At 41.3% G+C, this 12,727-nt stretch overlaps 1 protein-coding gene across 2 annotated transcripts in view; it reads left to right on the top strand.

The window, feature by feature from the left end:
• Positions 1-12,727, top strand: part of LOC133278682 (uncharacterized) — a 60,115-nt gene that overhangs the window by 34,722 nt on the left and 12,666 nt on the right. Inside the window, exon 1 of one of the 2 annotated variants that reach the window (XM_061471760.1) lies at positions 11,311-11,716. The exons of the other annotated variant lie outside the window; for it this stretch is intronic. Within the exon in view, the coding sequence (XP_061327744.1) occupies positions 11,342-11,716 (375 nt within the window). The 5' untranslated portion in view covers positions 11,311-11,341. Of the gene's footprint in view, positions 1-11,310; positions 11,717-12,727 lie in introns of those variants that run through there. 2 annotated transcript variants of the gene reach the window in all.

Genomic DNA, 12,727 nt, shown 5'->3' with positions numbered 1-12,727 from the left:
CAGCATGCTGAATTATGTTTCCTGCCATACACAGGCATGGCAAATTTTTTTTGCTAACCTAATGTGTAACAAAATGAACAAGGGATCACCTGGAAAAAGATCCTACTTGCTTGCTTCATAGTATTACTATTTTTTCATTATTGAAATCCCATCTATTAAACTATATTAATAAATTTAATTAAGCTTAGCAACATTCCTAAGGGAAAAAACATTTAGATAATATTCACTAGATATTCATTTAGCCAAGTGAAGTGACTCCATTTTATTGGCTTATATCCACGTGTCTTCTAACATTCAGAGTATCAGTAATTTCTTTTGCTGTTTAAATTTGGTTAGGTCATGCTATTTAAGATTTCTATAATCAAATAAAATACCTGTGGCTCAAAACTCACAGGCTACAGAAAATGCTCATTACTTTCTCAAAGCCCTTTGATGCTGAATGAGGAGCATTTGTTCTAACCAATTAAGTGTGTAGGAATTTAAACATAATGATTATATTTTCTAAGAGAGAAATAAGAACAGATGTACCTTCTCTTTTTTAACATAAATCTATATTTACAAATCCACAGAGACTTCCTATATAGAAGGTCCTTCTAAGCGGAAGAAACCACACTGCCTACCCCACAACCTGGCAAGGACAGTGCAGTATATAAAGCAGAAAGGAAAAATTCAATAGACATAACATCAAGAAGGTTCTTACTAAGCTAATGAAAATTGCTCCATGAAACGTTGGATAGGAATAAGCTTATTTGTCTTCAGTATCACACCTATCTTAACCTTCTTTTCCCATTTCCTAGTCCCATTATTGCTTTGATGATAGTTATTCCTTGCCAACACCTGCATGATCATCATCTGGTCTCATTCACACTCCCTTTACTGGCATATAGGTAACTAAAATGACTGTTGTGGTTGTACTCTCAAATCACCCAATGACTTGGGATTCTCTATATAATTTTACATTATTAGCTTAGTAAACAACACATTTGCGTAAATCAAGATATGGGCAATAGAAGGTGGTTTTTATGCATTTTCTTTTCCATGCTAGTGTAAGAAAGGCAGCTTTTTATTTCTTTGAAGGGAAGAATCAACTTGGATGGGCCCGAAAGCAGCTACAAGTCTCAGTGTCTCAGGGTGTTTGTAATGGCTAATCCACACTCGGAGAACTTTCAAAAGTATAAATAAATTGCAGACATTTCTTCCTTTATACTCTATTTCCACTGTTTAAATCTGTGTGGCATAAGCTTTATGTTTAAAAAGCCTCTTAATCCTATTGCCCAGTAGGAATCTGTTAATAACTTCAGGAGTGACTGAGGCACGTTCTTGCCTGAAGTTGCTATCAAATACTGTTAAACCAAACACAATCCTCACACTGTGTCCAATTTCACCCCAGGGCAAGCAAGTTACCAAACAAATGTCACTAGTAGAGACTGGCACCTTTCTCATTTTCTCCTTGTTTACTTTTCTTCTGCCAGGGGTAATTTCTAGTTTTAGTCAGTACTCATCTATGAAAATGTCTCGCCTTCTTCCTAATCTAATTTCACACTTGGAAAATGTAGACTGCATCATCACATGCAGTAGATGTCGTTGAAGATACTAAAATCAGTCTTTGGGGACTGATTTCAAGCTTGCTTAGATCTAGAACCACTATAGGTTGCTTCAGTGCTGCAAAATATTTTCGACGTAAAATACACATTGTGCTGATGGAGCTTATGGATGCATAAAACCCTCCACCTCAGTCTTTTGCCAGTGACATCTGGGCAAGAATGGATCCACTTCCACATCCAAATCTTAGTAATATCTAGGCTGAACTCCATCATACTTTCACTTCTAGATACAGTTTGAGGCCCCACCCTTAAACTACAAAGTATTCAGTACAGGGCAGCTATTCGCTGATTAAGAAAACACTAGGAGCTGCCATGTACAAATAATTCAGACTGATCCAATGATTCCACATGAAAAATATTAAGAGGATGCTAGATGGCAGGCACCAGGTGATCTTTCCTGATGCCATCACTTGCCTCTGTAGTAAATGGCAAAGTTATAATGGACTTACGACGCTGACAGATAACATTAGAATCTCATTTTTTAGCCCAGAGAAGGGGCTCCAAAACATTGGTAGCTCAGTGAGAGACCTTGGCTTACTTGCAGTTGTGCTCTCTATTTAATCACCCTCACAGATAGCTGTATTTTGCCTTTTAAATCTGGATTGTGATGTGGCTAAGATTTATTACCCTGTAAAAAGCAGGGATTTTATTGAACATGACACTATTTTTCATTCCAGTCAGCTTCCTAGAGGACCTTCTGTTCTCTTGAGAAAGGTTCCCGCTGCTGGTGACCAGCATTTGAAATTCAGAACTAACTGTGCTGTACTTTTTCAGTGTTTTTTCACTGTGGTTTAATCTCATTATAAACTCAGTGGTGAAATTCCCTGGTCAGCATTAAGCACCAGCTCCTGCAGTTCAGATCACAGAAGCAGTCAATGCTCCATGTTCTTGCAAGTGGAAGGGATTGAATTTTGATAATACAGCTTTTTCTCTTCTGTTCTCCTCATCCTATCATAAATCTTTTCCTTAGAAGTGTTCCACTTCTACTTCACTACATATTGTGGCAGTTGTGCTTTTGGAAAGGTGTTCAGTTGTCTTTGCAACCATTCTTCAAAGCAGACTGCAGATATAAATTCTTCCCCTTAGCTTTTGTTACACCTTTTATTTTACTTCTCCAAGAAATTAGAAATGTTTCCTTGCTATTGTACATTTGGGGACGACCTTGGTTCCTGACTTGTTTATTCAGTAAGTGCTTTCTTCTTTGCCCTATTTTTAGTATAGTTTAGTGAGTCCTATTTTTAGCTGTCCTTCATAAAAGAGGGATGAGCCTCTTTATTTTTACTATTATTTTCCATCTAAGTTGTCCAGTTATATTTAAAAATTAAATAGCTGTTCTTTTGACCATTTAGATTTTACTTCCCCTGCTGTCATCATCTGTCATTTTTATTACATTCTTTTAGATTGTGGGAGGCTTCCTTTCAGCATCTGAATCTGGTTTTGAGCTATCTCCTGCCTTCAGAGTGAAGCACTCTTTGAAGCTAATGGCACTGCACAGGAGTGTCTGAGGTTTAATGTAGCACAACCATGTTTCCTTCCTTTCCCTCTTCATTAATGTTTCAAATGTGGTAATTCTAATTTAAATCTATGCCAAGATTCTGATGGGAGGGAGAAGGGAAGATAGGTACTTCCTACACTCATCTGTTCCTTGAAACCTTTAAAATGCAACATACGTAAGCCTTAAATAGCAAAAGTGGCATCATTGTGGATCAGAGTTTTAGTCACTGATCATGCCAAGGGCCTTAATGAAAAAAGGGCAACATTTCCACACCATGCTTTTCCTTTAAGTGGTATGTCTGGCAGGATCTGCATCACAAACATGCCAATTCATATGAATAACATGTTTTCCCACATAGAATCGTAGGATGGTTTGGGTTGGAAAGGACCTCAACATCACCTAGTTCCAATGCCCCTGCCATTGCCTGGGACACATGTTTTATGAGAAGTAACATTACAGTCATACAAACGTATAAGCTGTTTACTGTGGGGTTTTTTTTTTTGCTACATTTTTCAGGTCATCTACTGTTCTTTTTTTTTTTTTTTTTGGTAATTGGTTCCTTGTGGAAGATGGTAATTGCAGCAATTTCAAGCCTACAGTTCATGACAGAGTCAGGTGTAGAATTATACGTTATTTTACATTGACTGGTAATTGTTCTAAATTCTGCCTGGTGTTCTTTGAAGTAAGAAGGGGCCTGAATAATACATTTTCGCTAGCTCTGTAAAACAGCTAAATTGTTTTCTCTTTTCAATGGATTTTTTTTTTTTTATAAAAAATAGAAGCAAAAGAGGGTTTTGAGGTCTTAGTTTCTGTAGGCTCCACTGTACAGAACATGTCAGACCTACGTTTGGTTTAATTTCAAGGAAAAAATGGGAAAAATATAAAGCGTTACAAAATGGTAGAAAAGATTAGATTATACTTCATAACATTAACTGAGAAGATGTCTTTGAATTTCAGTGGTAATAACCCCCATTAATGCTTTTTCTCAAACTGTATGGTATATATTTAGCTCATAAAGAAAAGTAAAAGCCCAGCAATTTTAGTTCCTTTTAAACTAGTCCGTAGCAGAGGAAATAAGTAAGAAAAGTATAACCATATGTGTTTCTTATGTGCACACTCACGGTCCTGTTTGGTTTACCGCTCAATAAGCACACAGCTATCAACTGGACCCCTCTGATGGCTGCGGTAAAGTTTGTTTCCTACTCAGCTGGAAGTTGAAGCTCTGAAATGCACCCCTGTGTGGAGTGAGCCTGGGTGGCAGTGAGAGCACATCATAGGATCTCAGTTTGGTCAAGGGCAGGATGTTAGAGGCAAGGCAGTGGGGTTGCAATATTGCATCTTTCCAGAGCACACCCAGAAAGGCAGACTGTGCCAGGCTGTGTGGCTATGTGAGGTTGTTTTCTGTCACCAGCATCCAGTCTGGGATTGATTTGTTTGCCAGGGCTGGGAAAGGGTGGAAGTGACAATTTCAGGCCATCCAGCTGGGCTTTCAGAAGGAAGCACAAGTAAAAATGTTCCCTCCTGTGTCACAAAAGACGTTCCTGCTTTTGTCAAACAGCAAATTTCCAGAGCTGGTCTCAGGCGCACTCGTTTTCATGAGGATCTGATTAAGGAAAGCTAAGTGTTTCGTTGTCTTGTAAAGGTTTGAACTTAAATACACTGAACTAAATTTCTTTCACTAAGTCAGTAGGTGTAGGGAGGCATGAACCAGTCTCTGTGACATCTGCTTGGATGACACTGCTCTGAGGCAACACTGGCTTGCTTTCTTCAAGCTGACCCTTCCAACGCTTAGATTTTCCCAATCTTTTTCAAACTCTCCCCTAAAGTCAGAGACAAGTCCCATTTCTTCCACAGACCTTAAACCTCTCCCTTGACTGGCTGTGAAGGCGCTAAGAGAGACTTCTGCTGAGATTTCACTGTCACCACTGGCTTCCATAGAGAGAAGTGATACACGTCATCTTTTTGGAGGGAAAGGATGGAGGGAGACTTCATGATGGCTGCCGTCCCCTTACCCCAGGCTTGCTCTCTGCCAATCTGGTAAGTGGGAGGTAATGGTATATGCATTACCCTGAGCTCCTCCAGGAGAAGCTCATGATAGTTGAGATGTGGTGGGGTCACCCATCCCACCTAATTTCAGCACCAACAAAAGGAGCAAAGGCTTCTCTTCATCACAGCCAAAAATCTAGTGACAGAGTCTGTGTTTCATGACTCCTGCTACACTGCTCTCAGGAGGAATCCCTTCACCTCTCATAATAAAGGACTTTTTTCCTGGGCGAGGCAGCAGCTCAAGACTTCCAATCTCTGCTGAGCTCAGTGTTCAAGTGACTCTTCAGTGCTGCTTCTCTGGAGTTCAAAATCATTCACAGAGCTATATACAAAAATGTGGGTTTTTTTGAGAAAAAACATTTTCTCTCTGTTTAAGATCCAAGCTTTTGAAAGCATTCAACTAATTTGTTATTTCTTAGGCAATTTACTTAACTGCAAAGAAAAAATTCAATATTGGATGACTTATTACAGGATTTAGACCTATATCCAGAGCTCATTCAGCCTTCACTCCTGAATGTCCTTCATTGCAAGGTGTATCAATCATTTTAGTCCTGGAGCTGCCTGTGCTCCTCATAATTTATTTTTCCATTCATCTCTGCTCTTCAAAATGACTTAGATGGGAGTAAAGATGAAAACCGAATGGATAGTTAACAGTCACATACTGCAGTCCAGGGATTCTCTTTGATGAAAGAAGCTTTCTCCCTGAAAGATCTTTTGTAGCAAAAGATCTGTTGATTGCGACCTCAATGTCTGACCTGTACTGAAAAAATGAATTTGCTTTTATATCATGTTCTCTACCTCATTTTGGACTTCTTTTGTATACTGGTATCAGAACCATACCGTTCACCTTGGATTCCCCCTCAAGAAGGAAGATCTTTTTGAGATCTTCAGAAGTTTAATTTCAGTTTGAAAATACACAAGAATTTGCAATTTAAAATGAAAATATAAAATATTTCTGGAACTTCAAATGAAAACTCAGGGGAGCTCCTTCCTTTGGTGCTGAGATTCAAAAAGAGGTCACTGCCATGTGGTCCCACAAGCATATCAGTTCATAAAAGCTGATTTCTAAAGGGCTTGAGTTCCCAAGTGTGTGTGTGTATTCTAAAAACAAGATTTCAAACTAGCAAATATGAAGAAGCAAGCAGCGATTATTATAGTTTCAAGACACGAGAAAGAGGGTGCAGGGGTAAAGAAGGATAAGGGTGCTATCAGTTAAAATGGATGCAAATAATACATGCTGATATTTTAGTGGTAGATGAACATGTAGCGTCAGGTGCTGGCAGGAACCCAAGGGGGGGGGGGGATGGAACCAGCCTGCTCTCCTCATCACTGTGTCCCTGGTCCATATCTCACACCTGCATCCAGACAGAAGACAGCAGTAAGGGGAGCTACCATGGGATAGCACAGAGCTGGAAGAGGGGCAGGTGTGTAGTAAGAGTTGTGGTATTGCTAAGTCTGTCCTTTGAGCCTCCTAGGGTGCCACCACAGGAACATTTCAGTAACTCAGACTCCTACAGCCACCACTAAACTTATTGTGTGCTGGGAAACCTGACCAGAGGCTTCAGAAGTCTTGTCACCAGGGGTATGACACAAGACACGGCATGATTGCTCTCCCATTTTGGAGCAAGCAAGGCAAGAAATTAATTCCAAAAGTAGAGCTGAAGACAGTGTCTTTCCAGTCAGAGTTTATTCTTCTGACCTTACTTGCTCTAGATGTCCATTCCCCAGCAGGTACACGGAAATAAGGTGGAAAATATGCTGTAAGTGTGCCCACTGAGAATTTTCCATTAAAGCACAGTTTCATTAGAAATGTATTGGTTCATTGAGCTGCCCAGCCTCTGTTCATAACCTCTCAGGCTGATGATGATTCCTGACCAAGGATGTTTAGATTTGCACTTCAAAGGCATGAAGGTGAAACAGCTGAGATGTACTGAACAACCTTCAGCCCATGCTGTGGCGCTAAGACATCACTTTGCAAACTTGCAACGCTTCTTCATGAATACAAGTGGATAAATACCAGACAACTAAGGTATACTTTTCAATGGGCTAATGGCTAGGAAGTAAAAGAAAAAGGAAAGGCAAAGAGTACGGGTGATGGAGACTAATTTCTCTTTCTCCCCATTCATTTTCCCACCACCTGCATCACATGTGGCTCTGTGGAGATGACCTGAGTTTGCATCCTGATGATGCGGGGCCAATGAAACACATGCTTCTGTGATTGGAAGTAAGTCACCAAAAAAAGCTTTGGCCAAGCACAAACACAAGTTTAAAATGGCAGTGCCCTGGTGCCTGCTTCTAAACCCCTTGATTTCAGCTCCCACCTGGTTCCCAGGCTTGTACAGCAGAGAGGCTCCAAAGGTCACCAGCTGCCTTTAATAAATGAACACATTAGTTCAGTAAACTCCATCAAAGCTACACAGGAAATGTCTCTTGACTTTACATTATTTGATTGTATTTAATATTCTGTTAATTTGCCAGATGCTTTCTTAGAGTTTTAACAGTTCTGCTGCAGTAAAAGTCAATGTTGCTCCTGGAGCTGATGGCCTGTTCCAGTGTTGTCCTGTGGAAAACAATCTCACATCATCAACAGTTTAATTTGCTGAAGACCTTCAAATAAATTCATTTAACAAGTACTCACTGGTACTGAATATAAGGATATATTAAAAGGCTTTCAAATAAAAATGCCTGAGAAGAAGGCCAGGCAAACTGATGCACTGAGACCTAGGAGTGAATAAGGAATAAGGGATAATATTTAGGGTTTGTAAGTTGGAAAGATGAGTGAGATCTTAGTAGAAAAAAAACAGGAAGGTCAGGGAAAGACAGAGAAGGAGCTTCAGCTGGGAAGCTGTAGCTTTCTCTGCCCCAATCCTGGACTGGTCCCACCTGAGTTATGTGTCTCCAGCCCACATGATTTCTTACTTGCTCAGGGTCTCAGCCAAGGGCTGGTTTGACCACTGTGTAGCTCATAGCGCCACCTGGATACTCTACAGCCTTTTAAATTTGCCTCCGTCTAGTTTTTCGTATCCGTTTTGGCACCAGCTTCTCCTGTACAATTGCAACCTCTCTGAAGCGAGAGCAATTTGGACTACAGTGGAAATCCATGCAATCCATCAAAAATCTTATTCAGATATAAAAAGAACCAATTTCTATTCAACGAGATCTGACACTGGACTTCAATAATACCGTAATAGAGTCTGCATTCCCAGCTTCTGTTCTTCACTCCCTCTTTCTAGTTCTTTATTTTTACTGTCCTTTACCCATCCCTCAAGTCTGTTTTCTCTTTGATTGATTGCCTAGTCTCTTTATTTACCTTCCTCTCTTTTCCATATATCAGAACCCTTCCTTTTGCTGTTTCTTTTATGCCTTACATTATCTTTCTATTTCCTTTCCCCCCCACTCTTTCTCTACTTTTTATCATTTTTACTGTCATGTGTTTCTTTCCTTCCCTCCTTCCTTCCCTCACCCCTTCTAGGGCTCAGTTGTGGCCATCGGTGATGCTAAAGTAGATCCACAAGTGGCTGACAGTCTTGCAGGGAGGGGATTTGTCCCAGTGTTCCCCCTAGCTCAGCCTGAGGGCAGAAACCCCTCTTGTTCCCATTTCTCCCTATCACTTCCTTGGGGAAAGCTGAGCAGGTGCTGGGCTAGGTGCCTCTGGGGCCACCTTCCAGTCTGAGCAGTGCTCACATTGAAGAAACACTCATTGCTTTGTGCTTGGATTTGTCCTTGGGTGTCAGGCACAGCAGTAACTTGCTGAATGTAAAGCTGCAACTAGGGCATGTGGGCAACTAGAGCTTGTGCTGATACTTACTTAGACCTCTAGTGAATTGATTTTAGTGCTAAGGGGTTCTGTGGGGATTTTGCACCTGTCCACAGGTACTGTTGTGTCTTTGGGAAGAGGATCTGTACTGGAAGAGCTGATTTAAAACTTTTCTTCTCCTGCAGTCAAGATCAAATATTTTGTAACAGGGAACATTTCTTGCCTAAGGGGCTTGACTGTGTCCTGCTAATAACAATATTCCCTGAATAGATTTTAACGTATTTTTTCTTGTTCATTTAAAATTGGTATTTCAAAGTTTCCTTTAAATGCATTTAGACATTTCCCAGGATGATCAATTATCTCAATTCATGCAACATTCTCATGCGCAAGCATTCCCTATGATGGCAATAAATGAAATTCAGTAATAAACTCTCATAAATTTATTAAGGTTCCACAGCCACAGATCACCACTGTCAGTTCATATAATGCTTCCTTAGTTACTTAAAAGCTATATTACATGCTATTACATTTATAATCCCACTTAATATTAGTCCACTTAACAACCTCTCAAACAGTTGGAACTGAATTTACTGTCTCTCATCAGTGCCTTTCTGAGGTTTATTGCAACATTTCCTCTCTAAATGTTTTTGTGGTCTGAGAAAGGATTATTCTCATTGAAGTGTGATAAGCTTCACTGAGCTACTCGCTTATTTCTCCCCTATTTATCTCTCTTTTTTTTCCCCTCTCAGGTCAGACCCCCCTCGTTTCTTCTGTGTGCTGCTCTAAGGTAGCCCTTCCTGTGCAGAAGACAGCCTTAGGCCTTGGTTGTAAATCTTCAATGAAAACATCCATAGATCCCACACACTGCTTGCATAACTTCCAGGAATGTCTTTGCCTTGGTAGCATTAGCTGCTGTTATCTTGTAAAATAAACCTTACACCCCTGCTTTCCGCTGACTATTCTTAAAAATACACAGCAGTCTGAATCTGTGCCATCAGGTCTCTCCTCTTTTATAATTTCGTTTCCCCCTGTTTATTCTCAACATCTCTCCCTAACGGCCCCACGTTCACATGGGTCAGGCATGCTGACAGACCAGGGCATGGGTTTCCAGACTGAAATATAAGACCAGTTCTCATATAGTGTTGTTGGCTAAGTTCAAATAGGCTTTGTGTACAAACCACAGTGAACTGGAAATATTGGTTTGTGCTGTCACCCTGGGACTGAGATCAGAGGGCTTCTGAACTTGTCAGGTAGAGCATGACATGGCTTTTGTCATGCTATCTGCAGCCAGCTTATGCAGGAAACACCTGTCAAAGTTCCCCCTCTCTGAACAGTTTCCTGGGCAAGTACAGAACTTCTCACATTAATCATGATTTCTCCCTCTGTAATGCAGTATATCAGTATTATATTGTAACTGTAGCAGTCCAATAACATTACGACATCATGATTTGCAAGGATTTTTGTAGAAAATCCTGATGAACCTTGAATTTGCCAAGAGCCTGAATACAGATAGAGGATCTGCTCACTGGGGGCCAAGAAAGATGGATTGATGTTCTTCTGTTTATCCTGCCCCCAGCTTTTCACCTGTGACACTGCACTAGACTGCAGGGACACAGGCTTCCCAGCTTTCACAGACCTTGCTGTGGGGTCAGCCCCACACCTGGATAGCCTCTCCCACGCTGCTGCCGTTTGAGACCTGACTCTTCTTACCACGTACCTGACTTTGTTATGAAATAAGGTTTTACTGGTGAAATGTTCCAGCTTTCGAGGAAATGCAGGAACACTTTGTGATGCACAGATTGGGAAACAACAGCCTGGCAGGCTGGCAGAGAATGCAAGCACTGCTGTGTGATCGATACCAGCCTGAGATTTTGCAGCTCTGCTCAGGAAGGGGCAGGCAGAAAGCCTCAAAAATCACCAGGATAGAGCCTTTTTCACTAGTACTGTTAAGGTCAAAACATGGTTTTCTGTTTTATAGCTGTGTGGAGTTTTAATTAGGGCTTTGTGGCCGGGAGCATTTTTCCTCCCTCACTTGATGCCATAGGCTCCAAGACAGCTTTTTCATATTCCTTGACAAAATGAAATGGTGCCTTGCTGAGACAAAACAAAAGGGAAAGAACATCTTTTTCAGCAGAGGAAAACCAGCCTGATGATTAATCCCTGCCACTAGCACAGTCACTCAGGTGCAGACACAGACAGCCGCCTCTGGGCGATGCTACGTGGCCATCCAGCAGACGGCTGACTGCTTTTAAGATGGTGCTGCCCCTCAACCCCCAGCTGTAGGCAGCTGCCCTTCTGCTGGAGGTTATGGCCTGCTACAAGGGGATAGGGGGAACTAAATGCATTTCCCACTTAGTTGCTTCCATACAAAACTGTCTGTTTAGCTAAAAAATTATAGTAAAGAAGTGCTCATTCAAGACTTCAAGGAAGTTTGGTGATATGCTTTGCTCTCCCAGTCCTGCTGCATGTGTAATACTCTCTGGCAGAGAGGCCAAACATGCTGCTGAGGCTGGGAGCACCCCAAGTTCTCCACAGCTTGCTGCAGAGGGTGGTCCTGCAGCCTCACTTGCCAAGTTTGATCCTGTGGAGATGCTTCTGTTCCCATCTGGCCCACCTGGGCTGAGTCAGCTCCATGAGCAGCAAGCTGGGCTGGACGTTCTGCCATTTGCGTTGGGAAGCAAATGGCATAAGGTGGACAGAGTCAGCACAGCCTGGCTCTCTGATCTTTGTTTTGGAGGAGGTGAGGTGTCATCTGTATTGCCACACAGAATCACTTACAACCTGTTTATTGACAGAATTCTGCTGGATCAACAGGTAAACCTTTTCTGTAAAACTAAGCTGCTGCAATTTCCTGAAACCCCTTTGCATGCTTTCCTCACCTACATTTAAATGAGATGAGTGATGATAAATTTGCGATCTCTTTGTTTTGTCCTTGTGGGTGCTACAGAAGGGATTATTTTCTTTTTAGCACTTTTTTTTTTTTTTTTTTTTGCCTTGGTATGATTGCACTGAGGCTTCCAACAGCTCAGTTGCCTGGAAATTCATATTTCCCCAGAAGAACCATTTGGCTTGTCTGCTGAAGGCAGACAGTGCAAGCTGGCACACTTACAAAAGAGAAATCTTATATTACCAGCAGAAACTCTGTCTTTCATTCAACCTGGAACAGCAGACGGGAAACCAAGGGACTGTTCAAGAAGCAGTTCCAGGCAAATTACGATCTGAAATCAGTTTTGAAAGAACTGTGATGGAAAGCACCTATATAATTGGAGGTTTTACGTTGCTGTCCCCTCTCCCCCCCACCTCCCCCACCCCCTCACCCCCCTCCTTTTTTTCCTAGAATGTTTAGTTCTAGAATTAAACCAGTCTTCATTTAGGAGGAAAGTGCATTTATGCAGTTTTGCGTCTTTCAGCTTTTTTTTCCTCTCTGATTTGCGATCTCCTAAAAGGACTTTCCATTACTTTGGTGAGGTGATGTGTCCCGTATTGGAAGTTTGTGCCATTTTGGTTCTTCAGTGATTTCCATGGCTTTTTTTCTTTTTTATAAAGTGCTATAGCTGAAATAGGCTTTTTTTTTCTTTTTGTCAAAAGAGACTCTTTTGTTCCTTTAACAAAGCATTTTATTTTAATGTGAGATCATCTGCTTGATTCTCTAATAACTTTGTTTCTACTGAATGGAGGACTGTGCCCTGTGGGTACACTTCTCGCGAGGGAACAAGTCTCAGGCAGCAGAGGGCACAAAGGAGTAACACTGGTTAAACAGCCCCTGTTTCCTCCCAGTTGGTGATATTTGATAAGAAAGCAAAGGCATTACATGTGCTGACCTCT

This window comes from Pezoporus flaviventris, unplaced genomic scaffold (genome assembly GCF_033815535.1).
Source record: "Pezoporus flaviventris isolate CSIRO_AGI_PZ_B2104156 unplaced genomic scaffold, CSIRO_AGI_Pfla_v1 ptg000066l, whole genome shotgun sequence".
In the NCBI taxonomy this organism is placed as follows: Eukaryota; Metazoa; Chordata; class Aves; order Psittaciformes; family Psittacidae; genus Pezoporus; species Pezoporus flaviventris.
Note: the sequence above shows the minus strand (reverse complement) of the source record. Positions and strands in the feature narration are given on the sequence as shown.